The 26,240-nt window shown below is 38.5% G+C and overlaps 1 protein-coding gene and 1 pseudogene across 5 annotated transcripts in view; both read left to right on the top strand.

Moving 5' to 3' along the window:
- Nucleotides 1-26,240, top strand: part of GRM7 (glutamate metabotropic receptor 7) — an 855,283-nt gene that overhangs the window by 569,519 nt on the left and 259,524 nt on the right. For all 5 annotated transcript variants that reach the window (XR_008297019.1, XM_027042528.2, XM_027042527.2 and 2 more), the window contains exons 6-7: nucleotides 5,169-5,369; nucleotides 12,549-12,688. Coding sequence is in view for 4 of the 5 variants with exons in the window: in XM_027042528.2 (XP_026898329.1) it covers nucleotides 5,169-5,369; nucleotides 12,549-12,688 (341 nt within the window). In the remaining variant the exon portion in view is untranslated. The remainder of the gene's footprint in view (nucleotides 1-5,168; nucleotides 5,370-12,548; nucleotides 12,689-26,240) is intronic.
- Nucleotides 9,845-10,186, top strand: LOC106984176 (60S ribosomal protein L30-like; annotated as a pseudogene).

The following is a 26,240-nucleotide window of genomic DNA, read 5'->3' as shown; positions in this document are numbered from 1 at the left end:
CAGATGCTTAAACAAGTGAGCCACCCAGACACCCCTAGGATATTATACAGTAGTACATGAATAAGAAGTGTAGCATTCATAAAAACATGGGAATTAAGGAGTATTAAACATTACTTACATGGAAAAATTATTTAATATATCACATGGAAAAAATGTAGGATTATTTCAGGCTTGTCTAACTTACAACTTACTTATAGTTTCATATACATAGCACATTTTTATGCTGTCCTTTATTTGCAGTATAATGACCAGAGGAACACAAAATGACCAGAGTAATTGCAAGGTATATGTTGGGCTTTAATTTTGTTAAAACTGAGTATGTCTATTTATAAGAACAAGTAAACTATCTCAGGAATTTCCACCAAACTTTGCTTACATCTCATTAGCTAGAATTGTGTCCCATGCCTGTTCTAAATCAGCCTTTGCAGAGGAAATTGGATTGGCTTAGAGAAATCAGTATTGACTCAGTGAGGCTCGAAGAAGGTTCAGATCATATTTCTCTTTTCCTCGCTTTTTCTCCCCTAACCCTCTTTCTTACTCTCTCTCTCTCTCTCTCTCTCTCTCTCTCTCTCACTCTCTCTCTCTCTCTCACACACACACACACACACACACACACACACACACACACACACACGGTACAAATATCTGAAGACAACCAGATTTCAAGTAAAGAAGGAGGGGAGAAAATTGGCAAACAGTTGTGCTTGTGACCCTTGAGAAAATAAAGTTAACCTTGTTTTTTTAATGAACCTGCCATTTCTGATTCTCTTGATATAAGGTTACATTTTTCAAGTCATTATAGCCCAAAAGACAAACTTGTCTCTTAAGTCTTCTGAAAGCCTTTAATAAGCTCACCTACATGGTGACTCCCTAAGACAAGGATAAAACATACAGTGTTTCACAAATTATATTATTTAAAATGTAGCAATTATTTTCCAGGTATTCTTTCTGGGATAAATGATTCAATGAATGCAGAATAGAAACTGATCTCCTGAATTATTAGTCTGAACCTATTCCATAGTATATATTGTATAGCGGTCATAATGCCTTCACGGTGGCCTTTTTTAAGTACTATAAAAAATAAATTTGTAAAGTAGCAGGTTATAAAACTAATGTGAGAAAATGAATTGCCTTGTAAAACAAGTATTGTAGAATGTTAATGTAAAAATCTAGTTGGTGGGTTCACTGTAAAGTACTTTCAACCTTGCACTGTGTTTAAAATGTTTCATGATAGGATGTTGAAAACTAATAAAACCACAACAAACCAAGAGTAGCTTTTACGTATGTAACCAGAAACCAATGAGAAATTCATAGCAAGGAAAACTGTATTTATAATAGCAAAAATAAATGAAATACCTAAGCTAACTTTCAGGAAACACTCAAAACTTTTGTTTTGAGAAATCCTGAACAGTTGAAGGAAGTTAAAGAGGAAAGACACAGGTAGTGAGACTCACCTTCATAAAGACTTCTATTCTAGTTTATTTATGAATATAGCATAAACCTAATAAATGTACCATCAAGGTTTTTTTTTTCTTAAGCTATTCAAGCAATTAATAAAGTTCATTTGAATAAGTAAACAAAAATAACCAGGAATATTTGAAAGAAATGAATAATTATGTGGAAGAAGGTCTAACTCTACCAGTTATTAAAATGTTACCCTTCATAATTGGAACTCTAGCATTGGTGCATGAATAGACAAACCAAACAATGAAACAGATCTTTTAAATCCAGAAATAGACTTCATTACTAAATTTCCATATGTAATGAATCTGTGAAACTACAAATGAAACTTCAAATCTGTGACAGAAGATGAAGTCTTGTATGTTTTAACCCAATAGCTATATGGAAAAAGATAAAATTTTTATTTATTCCTCATCCTGTGCACAAGAATACATTCCAAATGGATCAAATACCTAATTTTTGAAACCAAAATTATAAAAGGACTATAAGAAAACATGGGTGGAATCTTCTTTATTCTGAAGGTGGAAATTAAAAATCCAGAAGTTAAAAGAAATGGGTTTAGAAAAAATTCTATGTTTACAGAAATTTCACTTGGAAATTGTGTGTAAAAAGGAAATGAGGGGTGCCTGGGTGGCTCAGTGGGTCGAGCATCTGACTTTGGCTCAGGTCACGATGTCATGGTTTGTGAGTTCTAACCCCATGTTGGGCTCTGTTCTGACATGTCAGAGCCTAGAACCTGCTTTGGATTCTCTCTCTCTCTCTCTCTCTCTCTCTCTCTCTCTCTTCCTCCCCTGCTCATGGTGTGTCTGTCTGTCTGTCCCTCAAGAATAAATAAACATTAAAAAAATTTTTTAAAGTAAATGACAAACGAGCAACTGGGAATAAGAGTTACAACTTAAACTCAAAGATTTAATATTTGTAATTAACAAAAAGCTTTTAAAATAGATAAGGAAAAGTTCTTGTAAAAGCTGGCTAAATTACAAACAGTTTACAAGGGAAAAAAAAAAGCAATGCTTCTTAATGCAAAGATGTTCAACCTACCCTATACCAAGAAAGATACAAATAAAAATGCACTGTGGAGTTGTTTCTCACATAACTGTCTGATTGACAAAATCAAGTTTGACGATATACTTTGGTGAGTTGCTTGGGGAAATGAACACTCTCACCCTCTGTTGGTAGGAGAGCAAATTAGTGCAATCCCACTCTAGAGGGGGATGTGTCAATATTTAGCAAAAGATACATATGAATGTACTCTTTAACAAAGCAATCACTCTTAGAATCCATCGCCAAAACAGGCAAAACATTGAAAAACTATTTTCAGAAGGCAGTTAATATACTGTACTTTTTAGACTGTTAGACAAGATATACTGACATGATCTATATTATGGAATAAAGCAAATAAATAACCAGAATGGTATTATTAAGAACCAATATTTTTCTCATAAAAGGGAGGCAGTAGAGGTATAAGAGTGCCAAAGTTAATTAAAAAACAAAAACAAACAAACAAACAAACCCTGTAGTCATGAATTTCAATTGGAAGTAGCACTATGGATTTATGATCAGTTTTATCTTACTCAAAAACCAAAAATCCTGGGACACTTGGGTGGCTCAGTCAGTTAAACGTCTTCACTCCTGATTTTGGCTCACTTGATCTCATGGTTGGTGATTTGAGCCCTGCTTCTGACTGCACTGACAGTGTGGAACCTGCTTGGGATTCTGTCTCTCTTCCTCTCTCTCCGCCCCTTCCCCTGCTCGCTCTCTGTTTCTCTCTCTCAAAATAAATAAACTTTACAAAAAAATTACTGTACACACGCTGAAAAGCCTAGCTCCAATGACAGGCAGCAGCATGAGGTTATTGGTAGTTAAATGAAATATATATAAAACATAGAAGTGTCTTCCCTATGAGATATTAATATGTGCTTTGAAAAGGAAAAATACAAATTCAAGAAAATTTGGGAAATTGTGAAATTTCATCCTGTAGATTATAATTTTTCTGATAACATTAAATGGTTTGGAAAAGTCAGTAAAGAAATCTAAAAATAAGTAATGCAATGTCTGTCAGGAACCTTTGATTTTTCAGGGGAGAGGACTGGAGTTGTAGCATTCCTCTTGCTTTTTTTTTTTCCACTTAGAAATGTGCCATGGAAAACAATTTAGGAAATTCTGCTGTGAAAGTGAAATGCAATCTGTGGATAATTATTATTCTTTCTAAAGGATCAAGAGGTCTAAAGGGAGTTCCTGGTATCATGTACTTAATGAATGCATAATTTAATACAAGTATTGTTTAGAATCTACTAAATACTACATGCTGTGTTTGCTGATAGCAATATAAGGTAAAAAGGAAATGAAAAAATCTAGAAACCTAGTAGAGCATTAAAATATAGTGCTACTATATGTGATGAAAATCTTTAAATATGACTAAGTGTAGGAAACCATTGCATTGCATCATAGAGAGGGAATTAAGTTGTGACGAGTGAAAGCAAGAAGGAAAGATGTTTCTGGTAAAGTAAAGAGCATAAGAAAATATAACTTGACATTAGAGGTGGGGTGTATTCAGAAAAATAGAGCGTCATATCTATCTGGAACAACAACAACAACAACAACAAAATTACAGGGAAAGGGTTGTGCGGGGCTGATGTAGTAAGAAGATGTAGTGGGCTTTGGGGTTGGACGAACCTGAGCTATCATAATCATTCTACCCGTAAATGATCTTGGGGAGTTACTTAATCTCTATAAAGCTGACCTTTTCTATCTGTAGAGTGAGGATAAATAATGTTTAACTCCCAAAGTAAGAATGAAATAAGAATAATGTGTGCCAAGTTTCCAACACAGTGAAGGGCACTTAATCCCAGTTCTTCTTCCTATTAGGCAGATGGGGGCAAAGTGATGAACACTCTGATTTGTCAGGAGAAAGAATTTGGACTTTATTTTGTAGGCAGTGAAGAACATGGAAGAATCCTGAGCATGAGGATGAGGTGATAAGCTCTGTTATTCGGAAACATGGATATGGAGTAATGACCAGATAAGACGAAGGGAGGTATCTAGCATTGATTGCATCCTGATGGAAGATAGAAGGGCATAAATGGGATGTCGGTAGTGTGGCTGCATATGTTCAGTGTTACAGAGATAGAGCTGATAGAACTTGGCTTCTCTTAGATATGTGTGGGTGGGAGAGTTAAAAAGGAAACAATAAAAAAATGACATGGTTTCTAGCCTGAGCACCTGAGTTGTCAGGAATACCAACCATTGAGCCAGACAAAAGGTGGAGTGGATATACAGAAGTTCACGTGTGGAATTTAGTTTATTTTATATCATTTTCCTTTGTATCCATCACCTCTTTAGAGTGAGTAAGCTTTGAACTTTTGAATATAGCGTCCCAGCCTCTAATCCATGCAATCTCTTTATTCTATGGGACCACTATATTTTGAACAGTATGTTGGCTTATTACAAAAGCCATTGTGATCTTGTGGAGTGTGCTTCACAGGTTTGTCTAATACGTCGGAAAGGTTAGTGTAATGGACTACCAAGTCAAATGCCAAACACTATCCAAACAACTTAATATGGTAGCTAAATGTGGATATGCTGTTTGCACTATTGTATTCTCCAAAACATTGTTTGCTTTGAGCATAGTTGGATGTGAATGCAAATTTAGATGCTTTACTCAACACCAATCTTTGTGTGTGCATGTTTCTTGTTTTAATGTGCAGGACAGGAGAGAATTGGGAAAGATTCCAACTATGAACAGGAGGGTAAAGTTCAGTTTGTGATTGATGCGGTCTATGCAATGGCTCATGCCCTTCATCATATGAACAAGGATCTCTGTGCCGACTACCGAGGGGTCTGTCCGGAAATGGAGCAAGCTGGGGGAAAGAAGTTGTTGAAGTATATCCGCAATGTTAATTTCAATGGTGAGTCACCAAATATCCATGATTTGGGGAATTCTACATGTTGGCATTCTGTGTTTCCTGAGTTATGTAGTTAAATTATTTACTGTTAAGACCTGGTTGGTGATAAGATTTCAAATCAATCTTATGAACAATAAATAAGCAAATGAAGGAAAGAATAAATAAATACTTGGGAGTTAAGATTTATCTTTTTTGGTAAATATTAGTAAGAGTGGGAGGGGAGAGAGGAAAGGAAAGGGATCTAAGTAAATTGAAGTAATGATTGTAAGTTGCTATAACCACATCCCACATTACACACATTTCTCAGAGTATAAAACTCTGTTAGAAATTAATTGGTTACCTAAGAGAAGTAGGTAGAGATGGGTGGGAAAATAGGCAAATCAGGTAGAAGGCATAAGGGAGAAATACCACTTCTCTGATAATATAGTCTTGAGTCTTTACAACATGTGAACACTTCACTTATCAAAAAGTAAACAAATAATTAAAATAAACCTGAATGCGGGCCACATTAGTCAGAGTTCTCCAAAGAGAGAACCAATAGGACATGTGTAGAGATACATAGAAGAGACTAATTTATAGGTATTGGCTCACACAGTTACGGAGACAGGGAAGGCCTTCTATCTTCAGTCTTCAAGCTGCAGAACCAGGGAGGTTGGTGTTGTAATTCAGTCGAAGGTAAACATTTAAGAATCTGAGGGCTTATGATGTAAGTCCTGATCTGAGTCCAAAAGCCAGAAAACCAGGAGCAACAGTGCTGAGGGCAGAAGAACACACCTGTCGCAGATCAAATAGAGACAGTGAATTGGCCCTTTTTCTGCCTTTGGGCTCTAGTCAGTCTCTCAAGAGACTTGTTGATGCCCTACCCCCATCCACCTTGGGGAGGGCCACCTGCTTTATTCAGTTCACCAGTTCAAATATTGATCTTTTTCAAGTATGCCATCACCGATACACCCAGAAATAATGTTTTACCAGCTATCTGGGCATCCCTAGTCAAGGTGACACATAAAATTAGCCATCATGTAGGTGTAAATTCAATACAGATAGTAATAAATAAATTTAAATATATTACATATGAGCAATGTAACCACACCGAGGGGTTTGGGGAATCAAAAATGAGCACACGTAGTTTTGGAAGATAGTATTTGACTGTATGCTATAAGACCAAAGGCAAAAAATAACTGTACACAATTATTGTACAATAGCTAGTAAACTTGTGGGTTCACAATTAAGAAAATAATTTACGTATGTGAGAGGATTGAGAGAATAATGAGTATATTGTAGATAATGAGAGCCATGTTTCTTACTGTTAGAGAAAGAAGTTACTAGAAAGAATGAGAGAAAACTAGAAGGAACCTTGTTGTGTTTGGATGGGAGATACCTGAATGAACTCTTGGCTTTTAATATGCATGCAGATGGGTAGATACATAAATAGATTTGTGAATGTTATATATGTATACATACCTGTGCTGCCTAGTTCTGTCCACTGAGAGGGCTAGCAGTAATGAGATCCTGGTAGAAAGGACAACACCTAGTATCCACATCTTATTTATGTATAACAATGGCATGGCCATTCTTACCCTAGTTACAAAACAATTGATTTTGCAAATGCCCTTGGTGACTTTACCCTGACTCTTTTTCCAGGTAATGTCTGTAAACTGATTTGGTCAAGATGACATTTCCCACTGATGAGCTAGAGTTTCTGAGCTTCCGACTGGACACAGTGCTCCTGTTTATCAAATGATTACTGTGTGCCAGATCCTGTGCTAAGTACTTCACTTGAGTTGGCTTACTTAATACCAAATTATATAGATTCTGTTATTTTCCTTGATTTTTTTATAGATAAGGAAAGTGGTTCATAGAGAAATTAAGAACAACGATGTTCAAAAGTATATACACAGTAATGATGCTACTCGCTTTGGTACTTGGGCACCTAACTCCACAGCCTGCTCCCTTGACTACAATTCTTTAAGTTTCTGATAAGGGTTTATTGCATCATTCCTGCTGACCGACATCTTAGGATGGAGACTTTTTTACGCGTTTTATGGAGGATTTTTATTTTTCTTGGTCTCAATCAGCTTAATTTTGTGCTCTTACGTTACTTTAGTACAAAGTTTCTTGTACCCCTGGGAGTTTTGTTCCAGACGAATAGAGTACAATTTAATAACTCTAAACTTCACATTTACCAAAGCGTCATTTTATGAAATAAAAAAATGCCCTAAAAGTACTACTACAGGTTCACCAAGTACTTACCCTTCTTTTATTCAGTAAGAGAAAAGATGGCTAATTTTGTCATTATCATTTACAACCATTTTTTCCTACATCCCAAATGAATGCAATGACTTGAGCCTAAATATGATTTAGTTATGTCTGTGTTGGCCCATCCAACTAGATGGTATTATTGTAGATGTAAATTTAACAAATTTGTTACCTCACATACATAATCTTATAGCATTGCTATATAGTGAAGTACTTAATATGAAGTGTGTCTGTATCTAGATTTGTTAGTTTCCAGAGAACAAAGTAGATTGGGGTATATTTTTGTAAGGAAGACACACCTCCTGTCTTTTTTGAAAAATGACGTTAGCTTTCCTTCATTGGCAGGCAAGATCTGGTTTTCCTCCCCTTAAATCTGAGTGAGGCTGTGACTAATGCAGAAGTGACACTATGTAACTTCTACAGCATAAGAGTCATAAGTACTCTGCCTGGTACTCTTGACACATTAGTATTACAGAAACAGCTATCATGTTGGGAGCAAGCCAAGAACTCAAACAGGCCATATGAGGGTACTCCAGCCATAGTCCCAGCTGAGGTCCCAGCTGACAGCCAGCATCAATTATCAGGCATGTGAGCTTCAAGCTGCCCCCTCTGACATAAGTGGACCAGAGAGGTGATGTCCCTGCTGAGCCCTGCTTGGATTTCAAAATACAGGTCATCATTATTTTGAGCAGTAATTTTTAGGGTGGTTTGTTGAGCAGCAGTAGATAATTAAACACAAATCAATGCAGCATTTCTGGAATCTGTGTATGAAGTGGTAAAATGAGAGAAAAATCCTAAATACCTTGATGCAAAGTATTCTTTTGTCATCTGGGAAATCTAGATCCCGAATTCTTCTCTGTCCTAGAAGAAAGGAATTTCATTCTGATACTCTAATTCAATAGAGGAGGTGGAAGACAAATACTTGCTGTCATCCAGTTTCCTCTCAATATCCCAGCTTGTCAAGTGGCCCTGCTTCCTTCACTATTGTGCCCTTGGGTTCTGGCCCTGATACCTGTGGACATTTCTGCAGGGGATCACTTCTCTTTTGATAACTTCTTTGTCCTCTCTGGACTTCTTTGATCTTTTCTTTTTTTAAAATATAGTCTTCATTGAACAAAATCCCCTTTATTCTCTTTCAAGAAGTTCAGGGATACTGTTAAAAAGGAGCTGTGTGGAAAAAACCCTGGAAATAATAAGCCCAGTTGCATTATAGAATCCATCAAAAAGGTCAAAGCCACACAATATGCTATTACCAGTCATCACTTAGATAAAGTGTTCAGCTCTTCTGCCTTAATTTTTTTTTTTAAGCATGAACTTTAATGAGAACGGAAAGGGCATGACAAGAATCATTTCTCCTAACAAAGATTGTAAGAAGAGAGAAAGATTAGGCGGTGTGTCTCATTTTGGTGAATATTTAGCTGGTGAGCTAGAGACCCTTTGGAGCCCCAGGCCTCCAGTATTACTGCTCTCTCGTCTCAAAGACTATGAAAAGCTCAAGTCCTGGTATTTAATGAATAGAAGCTGTAGAATTACCACAAAGCACAACATGAATCCTAGCATCCAATGTGGAAGAAAAGAAAGGTGAGCATATGAATATTAATATCTTCCTGTGAAATGATAGGATTTTCATTTTCTTGCTAATAACATGTGGAATCCAGATTTCGTTTCTTTTCCTTATGCTTAGAGCTCACTGAAAGTGGAAATCCTGTATTAAAAAGCTGTTTTTGTTATCGATGTTGTATGTGTTTTTTTTCTCTGTCTCTCTACTGAAAAAGCTTATGTTGATTAGCATACAGAGAAGGCTTAAGAGCTTTCTCTCGTGATAAAATTGGGTGTTTTTGTGGGCCCTGGGGATAGCTTTCAGATAAAACATAGAAGAAATAAGTTGAAATGGTGCCCTTGGCCACACAAAATGCACCCATTGACTCAATTTGGTAGCACCAAAGCAATGCTATTCATACGTCAGTGTACATCATCAGAATGGGCTCTAGTCTACTCTTTGGGAAAAAAAATCACTGATAGAGAAATTAAAATAAGATACCAGTTAGGAGAGACAGATTTTCTGCCTTAAAAGACAGCCTGAATATCTGAAGGCAGGTGTTTTGGTCTTGAGATATGAGCACATAAAACAATGATAAAAAAATAGAAGTGTTTCCTTTCTCGCTCCCAGCCAACTTGGTGGCTTCTCTTCATTGAGGCCGTTCTGCCCCTAAGGCAGGAAGATGGTGGCTATGAAGAAGATGAAAAAGTCAGTGCAGTTGATCAACCTAGGCTCCAACTCATTACGAAAAGTGGAAAGTACACGCTGGTGTACAAGCAGACACTGGAAATGATCTGATGCGGCTAAGAAAACTGCTCATCTTGACCAAAACCTGCCCAGCCTTGAGGAAATCTGAAATAGAGTACTATGCCATGTTGGTCAAAACTGCTGTCCATCACTTCAGTGACAATAATATTGAGTTGGGGGCAGCAGGGGGGGAGTACGTGTGTGCACACTGGCTATCATTGATCCGGATGATTCTGATATCATTAGAAGCTTGCCAGTACAGATTGGTGTAAAGTAAATCACACAAAATTTTTCTTTAATAAAACCAGGCAGAACTTTCTTTAAAAACAGAAAACAATTAAAACAGTTAAAAATATCATTACCATCTATTGAGCATTTGTTATGTAAAAGGCATGGTAATAAGCAGTTTATATACTTTATTACATTTGATCCTCACTAACCCTAGGAGAAAGGTGTCACTAGGGACAGTCAGAGACAGAAGCAGAAAGAATAACTTGATAAAGGTCGCACATATAGTAGGTGGTTCTTGGAATTAAAACCCCTTCTTGGGGATTCCAAAGCCAGTTATTAGGCACTATTCTAGTTTAGTTAGCTGAGTGACCCTGGGGCAAGGAATTTCAACCTAAGTATACTTTGTGACCTGTAAAATTAAGAAGTTTGGTGTTCTGTGTCCTCCAGCTCTTGATTAGTTTTCTATTGCTACTTTAAAAATTCCATAAATTTAGTGCCTTAAAAAACATACATTTATGATCTTATTGTTCTGTAATTCGAGAGTCTGACCCAGGTCTCACTGGGCTTTAGTTAAGGTGAAGGCAGGGCTGGTTCCTTCAGCAGACTCTGTGGAAGAATCTGTTTCCTTGTTTTTTCTAGCTTGTGAGGGCTGCCTGCCCTACTGGGATCACAACTCCTTCCTCTTTCCTCATTTGATTCCTGCTCCCTCTTACCTATAGGGATGATTATGATTGCACTGTGCTCACCCAGGTAATCTAAAATAGTCTTAGCCCATCTCATGATCCCTCATTATTATCTGTAAAAAGTCTTAACATGTATGGTAACATTCACAGGTTCTGGGGATTAGGACATGGAAATACTTGGGGAGCCATTATTAAGCCTATCATAAGCTCCATTTTTTTTCATTTTTAATAACAAAATGTCATAAAATACTGTGCCAAATGGTTGTAGGATGGTGTGGAGTTCTTTAACTGTTCCTGTATCCTGCCTATATATTGAACTGCCTCTTTCACTAGAGGTAACTTTATGCACAGGATTGTAGCTCTGTGTGTTTCTGATGACTTAGTATGTTGTCTCTCTTTCTGGACCCATTTTCTAACTCTGTTCTGTGTTAAGTGATCATTCACTTGTGGTCACCCAGCATCATGCCTGCTTCCTTAAGTATAGGTGCCTTTTTTTTTCCATCCGTGTTATTAATGCAAATATCATCTTGCCCCAAATTCTGCAGAAGCTAATGACCTTGCTAACCAAATGTAGAGCTTTGCCATCATAGGGTCTTAAATTTATAATGAGAGTTCTCAAAAGGGCTTCATTCTCATTACCCGAAGTTACCCTACCCTTCCCCATGAAAAATTAGCAAGATGAACTTCTGTTCTTAGTGATTCTGTTGCAGCTTATAAATGATCTTTAACTTACTTATAAAAGACAGGAAATATACCATTGTTTTCTATGAAAATTATCAATCCAGTATTAACTTACAGAGCAGATACCAGTCATATACCCTGAGGCCAGTGGTATTTATCCTATTGCCAAGGGATCGTAAGAGAAAGAACACTCATTGTGCCAACTTTTGATGAATCCTTTGTAACTGTTGCTAAAAGTAAGCCGAACCCCCATTTTTCCTTCTCTATATATGGTTTTTCAGTTGTTCCATGTGGTTAATACTAAGGAGCTTTTCATTAATATCTAATTTCCAAAAGATGTACACACACATACACACACCCAGACACACAATAGATGTATTAGACTTTTTAAATTGACTTCAGTGCCTAATTCTGCCAAAATAATGGGTTTCATCCTAAGACCCACATTTTAAAAAAGTAAGACCCACATTGAGATATTGAGAAAAGAATAATATCTATTAAACACTTTCCAGGTTTAATGCTCAGCATTTTAGACTCATCATTTAAATTAGAAATAATCAACAAATATGTTTAAGTGCAATTAATATCTAAGTACATATTTAAATAAACTTTTTTCCTTGTGTGCTTGTTTATAATTCTCTTAGATTTTCTTTTAAAAATCTATTAATCATTTTTGAAATGGTTCTTTACTAACCACAGTCAATCATTAGGTGGAAACTAAAATAATAATACAAGTTAAGATAGTCCCTAGAAAATAATGCATTTAATTTTCTTCTCAAGGGGGACAGATTTGTATAAAATACTAAGAAATACTGAGACATATAACTTTTCAAAGGGGGTGGCTGGTCACCTTCCACCCTCTATAATAAGAATCCGCAGACCATAGTGCTGACTTGCCTATTGCCCATTTGGGGGGGAACCATTAAATAATGGGGTTTTCCACCAGTTACCTTGCTCATCAGCTGGTTTCTGGACCATCACCCAAGGCCTAAGAGGTAGAAGGAATCTTGTTTATGAGATCTGTTATTTTCTTGCCTCCCTCAGGTAGTGCAGGCACCCCAGTAATGTTTAACAAGAATGGGGATGCACCAGGGCGTTATGACATCTTTCAGTACCAGACAACAAACACCACCAATCCTGGTTACCGTCTGATTGGACAGTGGACAGATGAACTTCAGCTCAATGTGAGTACTACTTGTTCCTCTTCCTTTGCTCATGTGATGAAAGAGCAGACTCCAAATATGCTAAATTAGGCAAACATTCCTTGCTCGTATGTTTGCATGCATATACAAGTGAGCATGCATTCTGTTATAATCATCTGTAGCAACTGATAATCCATAGTAATAAGAGAATGATCATGATGAGGATTATGAAGATAAAAATGTGTTTTGAATTTCTGCTGGGCATTATACTCAGGACTTAACGTGAATGATCTCATTTAGCCTGAGACTTGGATTGTTTAACCAACAAGTTACCAGCTAATATGTTAAAAGATCCTTCTCTTGGTCAGGTTTTCTTTCTTTCTTTCCTTCCTTTCTTCTTCATTTGGTGATGTATGTTTTAAAGCATTTCCGTGAGTCACTTTGGTTTGTACTGAGATTCTCTGAGTAATTGCATTGTTAGTTTCCATAACCTCTTCCTCTTTATGTCAAACATGACCTTGAGTAAGTAGCTGCTTCCTTGTGCAATGTTATGTCAAAGTTCACCAGCCAGAGCTATTAAGAGCTCGTCTGTAGTCAAACACAGTTAGATTTATTTAACTTGTTTCATGAAGAGAAGCTCCTGTCAGCAAAACTTCTTAATTATGAAAGAGTTCAGATGTCATTTATTATATGTTTGGGGCTGAGATCGGTGATTTTTAGGAAGTTTAGAGAAACAAAGGCTTTGGCTTTGATCCTCTAAGGAAATAGACATAAGGTGATGGTTGTACATCTTGGTAATGTTTGTTCCAAGGATGGGAAGATAAAGGCTGAGCAAGAGTTGTCACTAACAAAGAAGTAGTAGGCACTTTCGAGAGCTGAAAAAGGGAGATATCATTTTTGTGGTTGCAGAGTATCCTTATTTCTAACTAGTTCCAGACCCAGTTGTGGAGTGGCCTTGTTTTTTTCCTGTCCCACCTTAGTCATTGAGTGACTTTGTCTGATTATCATTTATATTCTAGTAACGTTGTTGATGTTCTGTTTGGAATGTGCCTGCCTCAATATTAGCTAACAGATTTCTGGCCATTTAAAACAGTTTTTTAGTTTCTTAATATGTCAGATTAAACATTCAGTGGTGTTCTTCTAATAATATTTCCAATGCCCCATTTGAAATTATTGTTAATGTAAATAAATATACCAGTCTTCACAGCGGCAAAGAACATGAGCCAGGATACTTCCATCCTGGCTGGGCTACATAGCTGGAACTCAGCATACCACACATCCTCTGCTTTCCCCCCCTCTCCCTTAAATAGGCCAGGCCCCAGCTTGGTGCTTGGGATCCTGGAACCTAGGGCAACAGAAGCTGGAGAAGTAAGAGTGTTCTGGGGCCACTGTGCTAAGGTGGGCTGGATAGGGTTACACTTCAAGAGATGCTGTAGCAGGTCCCTTCCTGCAGTGGCCTTGCAGCTGGGTACATCGGGCATGGCTTACAACTTGGGTAGAACATCCCAGGTTCATAAATGCTATATTGTATATGAACACATGATCTCCTTTTGTCCAGAAGGTTCCTGAATTACTCTAGTTGCTTTAGAGAAATGGAACTAATAGGATAGATGATAGATAGATAGACTATAAGGCAATGGTTCCCTCAGCTATGAAGGATAAGAAGTCCCAAGATGTATAATTGAGAAGCTGGAGACCCAGGAAAGCCAGTGGTGTAATTCCAGTCTGAGTGTGATATCAGGGGAAGACTCATGTCCCAAAGGAAAGACAGGCAGAGAGGATTCTTTCTTACTTAGCCTTTATGTTGCATTTCCGCTTTCAAATTTGTTGAGGTATACTCACACTGGAGAGAGCAATCTGTTTTACACATTCTACCATTTTAAATGTTCATCTCATTCAGAAACACCCTCAGATACACACCTAGAATACTGCTTAACCAAATAGTTGGGTACCTCATACAGATAAAATGAACTATCACAGGCCCTATCCCAGAAAATTCCTTCTAATGCTTCTTACAAAGCTCAAAATTAAGCTAATACCATTTATCATTCTACACATTTAGAAGACACTTTGGAAATTCCTGAGAGTAAGGCTTCTTGAGAGTGTAATATAGAATTAATGTTATGGGAGTGGGGAGTTTGGGGCATGGTTTATAAGAAGAGAGGATTATTCATAAGTGGGAGGACTGGAGGCTGATGCGGCCACCACAGATCAGTTACCTCATTTGTACAGTGCCTGGCCTAGCTCTGCTCATCCCTGTCTAGTTCTTCCTCTCCTGAGATCTTCCATCCAAGTGAGCTCACACAATGATTGAGTCCAGAAGACTGTGATGGAGCCAGACCGCAAGTGTGAGCCATGGCTATGATGTGTGCTGAGTACCAGAAGCAAAGGAAAAGCTAAAATTATCCTTAACTTAAAGTGTACTAAATTTTGAGCAAAAATAGAAAATGAAAGCAAAACAAACAAACAAACAAATCAAATTCACCAGGTAGACTCAAGGGGTAATAATGAAAAGCAAATCAAAGTAGCATAATCTGGCTGACATACCCAAAGTGTGTTTTGATTGGGTGTTGCCTATGGCATACAAAGATGGATCAGCCAGAACTAAATATAGGGAATCAAGGTCTATGGTACACATGTGAAGTGAGGCTTATTATAAAACCCACAAGATTGTATAGGTACATTAATCTTTGCTAGCATAACCCCCTGCACCAATGTTAAATTCCTGGCATGTATAATTTGTTCATTTTGTCCATGCACACAAGAATCCCAACCATGCTTCACCAACTTCAAATATTACCTGGGAATTCCTTTTTTTTTTTCAGAGAGAGAGAGCATGAGCAGGGAAGGGGGGCACAGGGAAAGAGAGAGAGACAGAGAGAGAGAGAATCCCAAGCAGGCTTCATGGAGCCTGATGCAGGGCTCAAGCCCATGACCCTGGGATCATGACCTGAGCCAAAATCAAGAGTTGCACACTTAACTGACTGAGCCACCCAGGTGACCTTACCTGGGAATTGGTAAGCCCACAATTTTTAATTTTTTTAAATTTTTATTTATTTTTGAGAGAGAGACAGAGTGAGTGGGGGAGGGGCAGAGAGAGAGGGAGACAGAATCTGAAGCAGGCTCCACACTGTCAGCACAGAGCCCAACATGGAGCTTGAACTCATGAATGGCAAGATCATGAACTGAGTCAAAGTCAGACGTTTAATCACCTGAGCCACACAGGCGCCCTTTAAGCCCACAATTTTTAAGAACCAACATCAATACCAATCTTATTGTTCTTTATTTGGTTTGTATTTTATCCTTCATAAGAGTTGTTTTTGATTAGCCATTTAACAGGTTTTCATTTTTTGTTTAAAAAAATTTTTAATGTTTATTTTTTTGGGGAGAGAGAGACAGAAACAGAGACAGTGTGAGCAGGGGAGGGGCAGACAGAGAGGGAGACACAGAATGTGAAACAGGGTCCATGCTCTGAGCTGTCAGCACAGAGCTCAATGTGGGGCTCGAACTCAGGAACTGCGAGATCATGACCTGAGCCAAAGTTGGACACTTAACCAACTGAGCCACCCAGGCACCCTATTTTTTTAATTTAATGCATTTTTTGTTTGTTTTTAATGCATCTATGACATGGTAAACATTTCAAGAGGCAGTGGGTGCACGATGGGGAAGAAAACACATGTCGTCCCTGTTCTCACAGAATTGATGATCTGGAATGGTGGTACGTGACACAAAAGGAAACAGAGAAGATCCCAAAGTTGTGAGAAGAGGCATGGAGCAGGGAGAATAATGGAAGTGGAGAAAGACTTCCCAGATGAGAAGCTAGCCATGTGAGGAGTATGAGTGATCTACCAAGCAGATCAGGAGGCTGACATTGCAATGGCATGACTAAGGGACAGGAGGAAGAGTGGTAAGAGAGGTTAGAGCCATTGCTAAGACACACAGCATAAAGTCACTTGCAGGCTATGCTAAAACATTTTTAAAATTTTATTCCAAGTGCATTTTAAAGCCATTAAGAAGTATTAAGCAAGGGAATGACTGGATCAAATTTAGGAATAAAAAATTACTTTGTCTGCTAGGAAGGTAATGAATTGGAAGAGGTAAGAGTGGGAGAGGAAGACCACCTGAGAGTTGATTTGAGCTGTCTGGCTAAAAAAGGATGGTTAGAGCAGGGCTTCTCAAACTTTAGCATATAGCAAGATCATCTGGAGTATTTGTGAAAACGTACCTTGCTCATGCCCACGCCCACAGTTTCTGATTCATGTGGTGTCTGTCTTGATTGGGTGGGGACCCTAAAATGTGGAGTAGGGATCGAGTTGAGGCAGGTGGCATGGATGGTGAAAGGATTCACCAAAGGCACAACTAAGGAGTTCGAATTTTATTGGATACACCACCAGGGAGCAGTGGGAGGGAGAGCAAAGGAGAGATTCTCCAAGGAGACAGTTGATGGGGCTGTTTTTAAAGAGAGAAGGTGGGAGGTATGGAGAAGTATGGAATTTCCCTCCTTTGGTAACTGTGCTTGGTTATAAATAGCCCATTGGTCATTTAGGGCCCTGGATATTTTGCGGTAGGTTGCCTCATGGTCCTGTCTATATTCAGCCAGGAGGTCTCTGTGGACCCTTTTACCTTGATCAAGTTTCCATTGTTCAAACCTGTTGTCCAAAAGTAGCCTCTAAATTCAGAAGGTCTCAGAGTGGGAGGAGGCTGAAGCATTTACCTAAGAGTCTCTGTGTAATGCTGGTGGCACTTTGAGATCCACTGGCTTAGAGAGTGTAGTGATAGTGGAGGGATAATGAAGTGAGTAGAAACATATAAGTGTCTAATGCATATAATACACACGTGTATATATATTTACATACACATATCTTAGAGGTAGAAAAGCATAATGTAGTGATGGCTTCACTTCTGGTATTGGAATAAAAATAAGAATCAAGAGTGAACCCCACATTCATGGCCTGAGTGGCTGTGTGGATGATAGCCACATAACATGTGGAAGGCTGCTCAGTGTAGCAGGGGTCAGGGGGAAAGTAAAAGTGAGAATCCTAAGCTAGTGTTCTTAAATGTATAAGAGCCAAGATGAATTGGATTTAAGTCTGAAGCTCAGAAAAGGGTTTTGGCCTACAGTTATTTAACAAAAACACAGTTAAGTTGTCAACCTATAAATGACATTTAAATCCATTAAAGAAAAAGAGAATAGCTTAGAACCCAAGGCCTCAAAAACCTCACAGGAAATGGTACAGCTCGATTCCAGCTTTTCAACATAGCACCCAGCTTCAAATACTCGATTTCATGAGCCTGGAAAGTTGGGGTAAACATACACTTGGCTTTTGTGTTTGTTAATGGAAGCTAAATCAGGGAGATACAGCCTTAGATGGGAATACTTCTTACTCTATTTTGTCATGCTGAACGTGTTGTGTCATGAAGAGCATACAGGACACCTGAGTTCACAGGTGGATCCAGTAGTGTCTGCTTGGTCCTGCATGCCACCTGAAGGTATGAATGTGCCAGGACAGGGCCATTTTCAGAATGGTGAGAGGCTGGATTAATGCAATTCAGGAGAGCTGCAAGGATGACTAGCCTTGATAGGCGATTACCCTGTTGACATCTTTTTTTATGGGATCCTTAGGAGATCATGAAGTTGAATGTAAATCCCAAAGGAAAGACAAAAGAGGAGATAGAGAACCCAGAGGCCACTCCTGTACCCTGCCCTGGACAGCCAGGGCCATGCCCAGGCAGCCAATCCAATGGTTAGTATCTTACCCAACATCACCCTACACATAATGTTCCTTTTGCTATAATTATTCTGATTCAGTTAAAAATTTTATAAGAGTGTAATTGGGCAAACTTAGTTTTGTATGTTTGCTTTCTTTTCTTCTAGTCAAAAGAACAAAACAAAGCATTTCAAAATGGCAAGTGTACTTCTCATTTACAAAGACTCAGGAATATGCTTTCAATCCCCAGTTAGATCATCTCTAGCAAATGAAATTTTCATGAGCACTTTCTCTGTGGTCAGTAATTGCAAATGAGTTTCTGAGCCAAGAAATGAGAGTTTTAAGAATCCCAGCCTATTGAGCAGACAGCTCTGCTATTCGGTATCCAATCCTCTGGAAGTTAGGTTCCTAAGAGCGTGCTGTCTGCTAGGGACCGTGGTCATGCTCCCTTATTGCTGGAGGGGTAGCCCTGGACACTATCTCCTCTCTGGACTAAGAGAGGACCACATGGTTTGCTACTAGGATATTTCTGCACTAACAAGATTTCATCACAAGGAAATCATAAAGAGTAAAGCCATTTACTCTCTCAATTGCAACCTCTACAGAAATAATCCTGACTTGCTGTCTCAGGTTTGTATTTTGCTACACAGAGATTCCATAAAACATGATGCCTGGTGGAAGGGCAGGAAAAGCGGTAATGAGACAAATAGACATTGGTTATCTGCAGTATGTCAGGATGGATGATAGCTAGTGGAGCTGCCAGGATAGAGGACAGGCAGGCCCTGCACTTGAGCTCATGGACTGGGATAAAGGGTCTGTAATGAATATACCGCATATAAAGGGCTTAAACATTATATAATCTAATGTGTATTTTTTTAACATTTATTCATTTTTGAGAGACAGAGACAGAGCATGAGTGGGGGAGGGACAGAGGGATGGAGACATAGAATCTGAAGCAGGCTCCAGGCTCTGAGGTGTCATGTCAGCACAGAGCCCGATGCAGGGCTCGAACCTATGAACCGTGAGATCATGACCTGAGCTGAAGTCAGATGCTCAACCACCTGAGCCACCCAGGCACCCCAATCTAATTTGTATATTTACATTTGAACAGCATTTTGAAGCATAGGTGGTAGTTCCCAGATAGGAAAGAAGAAAAAAAAAATGTTTTACAATGCATAATGTAGTACCATTTAAAATTGAGATACGGGAATATGTCAGAAAAAAAGACAAGAATGAAATGGAGATGCTTTTCAAAATTCTAAATGTATGATATGAAGTAAACTCTACATTTGTGATGTGTATTAGAAATAAAGATGATTTTTGTCATCTTTCATTTATTTACAATTAGTAGGAAATTAGATGTGCCCATAATGTTAAATTTTCAAATAACTGAAATTATTGAAAATACCAAAATGTTAATTAGAGTTTAAGAATAATGAGTACTCTTAGTAGGCACCTTCCTGCGGTGAATTGCACTGTCTTACATAAAAGGCTCTGAATGAATATTACTTAACCTTTCCTGGAACCTCAATCATCTGCCATTCTGTAAAATAGTCTGGCTTAGTGATCTTGTGAGGTACGTGAGGCTTGTTATCTTTTTAAGTGATTTGTTCCCCCATTGAACTTACTTTCCACCTATAGACTGAAAGCTCCTTGAAAGTAAAACCCAAATTTTAGTCATTGTTTTACATACACACTAGCAAAGTACCTGGCGCCCGGTAGGCATCTGGGTTTTTTTGCTAACACATAAAACCATGTAAAATGAATATGATCTCTTTTTAATGATGGACAGTACCTACAGCAAGCAGCCTCTGCTTCCTCCCTATGGGAAGAGTACCCAAGTGTCCTTTGAGCCATATGGTTTGTGCTAGATAATTCCCAAGACCAGGGGTGGGATCTGATTGAGCTTAAGCTGGTTGCCAGGACCATTGTAATGGGATTGGTGCCAAACTAAGTTTGCCCAATCAGGATAAAGCACTAGATGTCTGGTGGCTAATCTGGGATACCAAAAAGCTCTTGTCCAAAGTGGATGTGACCCTCTGGATCCACAAGGAGCCATTTGGAGGCCACAATGCAGGAGCGCCAGGGAAGATGAGTCAAACTTGAAGAGAGAAACAGGTCTAGCTTACAGTCTTTAAGCCCTAGGAAAAGCTTGTTGGAAGCAATGCCTTCTGGACGGCTCTGTTATCAATAAATCAAGGGCATTTGAGTATTTTTTAAAATATTCCCAGGTCAGAAATGAAAAAAGAATCCACCTACCCTCAATAAGCAGAATTTTTCACATTTCATTAAATTGAAGTAATCAAAATGTAATTTTAAATGTTGAGATTTTGTTATATATTGAATCTTCCTCAGTGCTTAGAATTTTGGCTCTCACAGGCACCTGAAGATATAAAAAGTACAGTTAATTGCAGAAATCATTGTTTAATCAAATTACATATGCCAAAATCAATACTTACTTATACCTGCATATAAAACTACTAATCACTCTATTATTTCATAATTGCAATAGTAAAAATGTTCTTTAAAAATGTAATCACACTGATAATTTACTGTATTGCATGAACTATGAGATAATAGATAGCCATAATCAAAGCAGTGTTGACAGGAAAATGTGTGTAAGTTGTCAAAACCTAGAACTTCTTTAGGTTCAGTTTGCAGTCTTAAAGAATCACTTGATTGTGCATCCTAATAAATAATAATGAATAAACCTTATCTTACAATTTATAGTTTTCATGTTATGACTACAAGTCATGAAGCTGACCTGATTAAATGGACCTGAGTCTCAGCTCTACTACTTACTAGCTGTGAAGTGGTGTTACAATAGCATGAATTCCATAAGGTTATTGTTAGAATTAAATGTAGTGATATATGTAATGTACTTAAAACAGTGCCTGGCACATAGTAAATATTCAATAAATGTTAGCCACAGGAGAAACAATAATTTAATATCCCTAGTTGCTAACATTATCTGTAACTGCTCAAAATGTCAGTTTCTAGTATTTAGCCTCATTATTTTTTTATACCCCTGCACCCAGTATAATGCTTAGTATATAAAAATGGCTTGTTCTATATTAACTAGATGAGGAGATAAACAGACAAACCATTGAATTACACCATAAATGACCTAGGGGTGATGAATGCCAGTTTTGATGTAGAATTTCCAGTGTCTGTTGGATGAATGGACGAGAAGATTTGTCCAGAGTTCTACCCCAATCAGCAATTTCATATGATTTAGGGATTCATCGGAGAACTTGGTTTACCAGACAGGTTCCCAGTTCCATTTTGTACATGGTATGTAGGTAGGCTGGTTCAAACTGCAAAGATAGACTGCTTTGGTCTCGGAATGATAAGGCAAGTCAGGAAAAAAGGAGAAAGAAGGATAAAAGATGGCTTTAGTTTTGTTTCAGTTGATCCTTAGTTTTAGAAACCTACCAGTGGCTCTTGAGAACATGGGGTGGGACTACTGTCCTGAGGGATCAAGTGGGAGAGTCATTGGCTATGTTGGTATTGGTGAAAGTAACTTAAAACTTAAGCCATTGAAGCTGGTTCCATCTGCCACCTGCTTCTCTACCCTTTAATGCTACCTTAGTGAAGAAGTCAAAACAGCAAAAGATTTAGGATCACAGCATCTGGTGTATAATCATTCTCCTTGCAGTTATTAGATCTGTGAACCAGGACAAGGAAGGTTTCTCTGAAAAGATGACATTTATCCTGAGACCAGAGTCACAACAGTTCTTTGCATTTGTCAGTGCATTCTAATTTATTGTCTGAATCTAACATTAAGTACTGTTTTCCAATTGTCAGGCAGCTTGAGACCACAGATCCCAAAATGAATACAGTCAGCAGGTATGTTTAAAAAGTTAATGACTTTGGAGCACCTGGGTGGCTCAGTTGGTTAAGCATCCGACTTCCACTCAGGTCATGATCTCACAATTTGTGAGTTTGAGCCCCACATCAGCCTCTGACAGCTCAGAGCATGGGGCCTGCTTTGGTTTCTGTGTCTCCCTCTCTCTCTCCCCCTCCCTTGCTCACTCGCTCTCACTCTCTTTCTCTCTTTCAAAAATGAGCAAACATTGAAATGAAATAAAATAAAAAGTTAATGACTTGACAGTATTTTAAAAATCAATAAATTCCATAAGAATAAGTATATTTTGGGCTGGTCTTTTAAAAATCAGAAAATCTGGCGATAACATGCGATTATCCCATGCTGTAACAGCTGGCTGGAACTAAGTAGCAACTTCCCACTTCAGACAAAGTATGTGTTCTCCCAAGTTCCCAAGCCCACCACTACCTTACTCCTGTCGTTGTGTTTCATTCTCCTAATCTAGATTTAGACTAGATTCTAACTTATTTCCACTTATTTGGTTTGAGCACATGCTTGACTTTTTTCTCTGGAAATTGGTTTTTAAAAAACAACAATAACATACCAATTTTGTTAATGACCCCAAATACCCATAAGTATAAAAAACATTTTATTTAAAAGCATCAAGTAAAGCACTTAGTGAAGATAGTGCTTTTGTTTGGAAATACGTATTTGTACATATTCTGAAACATATTGAAAATAAAAGAAGCACATCACCCTTGCATTTGTCAGCATTTTTTTTCTAGTAGTCAGTGGTGTATAACTGTGTTCAGTCTATGAACGTCTGGAAGATGAATGGTATTTATAATTACCAATATGGCTCCACAAACACGTAAACAGAGAACTCTAAACCCCGACTTTTGTTTTGGCATGGTAGGTATTCACACAAGTCACTTCAAGTTTATGAATATACAACCACGTTGTATAGGGAAATTGTTGGATTTTATTACTGTGTGCATTTTGAACTCAGGCATAATACACCGGCAAGGAGAAATAATCAGAAGGACAAGTGGAAAGAGTTCAACTGTTAGAACAGGGGCTTTCAGCAGATGCCGACAATCCAAAATTATAGTAAGGAAAGAGATGAGTTTATGGACCCTCTGCCTGACTTTTTGCCCTGTGAAGCTAAAACTGCTAGAATGATCCAATCATGTTAAAATTAAAATATAGGAATTTGATTTGACATGTTTTCAAATGCATGGAAGTTAGTCTTAACAAGTGAGGCCGTGTCAGAAGGCCGAGCTAGAATCTGCCTTTGCCACTTAGTGCTTTAGCAGATCTTCTAACATCCCTGAATCCCAGTTCCCTATGAATTTAAAATAAAGTGAAGTCAAGCAAAACAGCTACTTCACAAGAACACTTGGAGAATAAATTGCAATAATTTCCCTGATGTAAGAAAGCCTATGGCATTTGTGGTTGTGTTTCTTGTATGCGTTTTTATGGGTGCTGTAAATAATACCTAGAAATTAAGTAACTGAGAAAAGCACAAATGAATCCTCTTAGAGGTCAGAAGTCAACATGGGTCTCACTGGGCTTCAATCAAGGTGTCACCAGGGTTGTGTTTCTTTCTGGAGGCTCCAGGCGATCGTGTGTTTGCTGCTCATTCAGGTTGCTGGTAGCATTTGGTTCTTTGTCATATGGCACTGAGGCTCTCTCTTGGCTGTCAGCTGTGAGTTGATCCCAGCTTCTAGGGACTGCCTTCATGCATTGGTTTGCACCCCCTTCTTCCTCAAAGCCGGCAATGACAGGTTGAGCTTCCCTCATGGTTCCCGTCTGCACTGCCTTCTCTTTCTCTCTCTCACTGGTCCTTGCACCTTCCTCTTCCACTTTGGAGGGCCACTGTGATACACTGGGCCCAGCCACATAATCCAGAATAATCTATTTTTAAGGTCTGTAACCTTATTCCATCTACAGAGTCTTTTTTGCCATATAGGGTAACATATATACAGGTTCAAGAAATTAGAATGTGGACATTTCTGTTTGGAGTGGGTGCATATTATTTTGCCTAACCACAGTTCTTTACTGCATAACTCTTTACCTGAAGTCTATAACATCCATATCAGATTCTGATTCTTCATAAATAAGGAGTTAATATAGTTGTGTACACAGATAGGAGGTTTATTCAGTTCTCTAAACTTAAGCACTTTTGGTGTCTAAATGAGCTAATGTGTTTGATTAATAAATGTTCTAATCCTATTTCTAGAAAAGTCTAGGGAAAAATCCTGAATTAAGAACCTTGAATTAATGAGAATTAAACAGAATACCCCCAAGTGAGGAGGCAGCATTGAAGACTATCAGGAAGAGTAAGTGATGCCAGCACAACAGGAGACTTAGCTGAGCTCCAAGAGGGAGTTCTGTGACCTCCAACTTTTTCTCAGTCAGATAATATGGCCCAACCTGCTTATTAAATGAAACTCCCAAAAGGATAGTGAGGGACAAGGCTTCATCTTGCATTAACTCATTTTCTTTTTTCATTTGTCGGGAGATAGTAATTTGATGATACTGACGTTTCCCAATCATCCTATCCCCAATTAATTAATCTTTTAATTCACACTCTTAATCTAGAAGATTAATTCTTTTAACCTTTTGTTCCCAATATAGCCCCCAAGTTCCTGAGCATTCATTTTGATTGCATTAGTTCTCTTTAAGTGGCAAAGCAGAAATGCAGAGAGAGAGAATATATTGGCAGTTCTTTTTTTTTAAATTTGTTTTTAACGTCTATTTATTTTTGAGACAGAGACAGAGCACAAACGGGGGAGGGCCAGAGAGAGGGAGACACAGAATCTGAAACAGGCCTCAGGCTCTGAGCTGTCAGCACAGAGCCGACGCGGGGCTCGAACTCACGGACCGCGAGATCATGACCTGAGCTGAAGTCGGTCGCTTAACCGACTGAGCCACCCAGGCGCCCCTAAAAAGCTAAAAACATAGAGTTGCCATAAGAACTAGCAATTCCACTCCTAGGTATATACTTAACCCAGATGTTCTCTGATCCCTGAAACGCCACAAGGAGTAGAATATAGTAGTAACTTGGAATATGGGGTGTTTATTGCCAGCTCCCTGACACAGCTACCAACATGCCCTGTTCATAAAGCAAAATCATATTTACCACACAATAAGGGAGATCACCACCTTTACAGAGTCTTAGTAGCCTCTCAAAGGAGGAAGGGCATGTGTGGATTGAAGCACTTCTTTTCATGAGGGAGGCTTGATCAGAATTGAGCAAAGTGTGTGTTATTAGAGTTTCATGTTGGTGAACACAGCAAGGAGGGCTGGGGAATAAGTATTTTTGAGCAAATAGTCATTTTATTGGAGGGCTTGGGTCAGTAGAGTGATAAGTGATCTGGAAAATGACTTCCCCTATGGCAATTTATTTTCCTGGGAATAGGATGATCTATTATTCAAATAGACACATTTTTAGGAAATTCCTCATATAAATTACAAAAATATTTGTAACTTCATCTTCCTGGTCCTGAATTTCTAGCATTATGGGACCATCATTAGTGTAGACAGAGTGTCTTTGATCCTTGCATGCAACTTGTTCTGAGGTGGACCGTTAGAATGCTTTTGTCTGGGATAAGCTAACTGTGTGCAAAGTCATCCTCAGTGGAGTTCTGTAACACCTAGCAAGAGGCTATTTTGTGGTATCATTGCTACCCACATGTAAGGATAATTCTTCCTCAAATGTGAAAAGTCACCCCTGTCTTCTTTTTCCATTCTCTCCCAACCTTCAGAACCAAAATAGCACAGACACCAAGGTATATGTCATCTCAACCTACCCCACTTGCTTCAGGAAGCCACCTCCATAACTGATGCTATTAAAGTCCATCCTCTGTTTAAATTGGTGTCTGTGTCCTAACCTCAGTAGGGTCCCTCGTCTGATAGAGTTCACTTTTCTGGTTACCGCCCTGGAAGGCCCCACTCTTATTTTTCTCAGGTAAGCACTGCCCTTCCTAAGGATGCTTTGTGCAAGCCATCTTTCTTTCTTTCTAGCAGCTTATGTGGCATGATGTCTACAAATAGC

This window comes from Acinonyx jubatus, chromosome A2 (assembly GCF_027475565.1).
Source record: "Acinonyx jubatus isolate Ajub_Pintada_27869175 chromosome A2, VMU_Ajub_asm_v1.0, whole genome shotgun sequence".
Classification (NCBI taxonomy): Eukaryota; Metazoa; Chordata; class Mammalia; order Carnivora; family Felidae; genus Acinonyx; species Acinonyx jubatus.
Note: the sequence above shows the minus strand (reverse complement) of the source record. Positions and strands in the feature narration are given on the sequence as shown.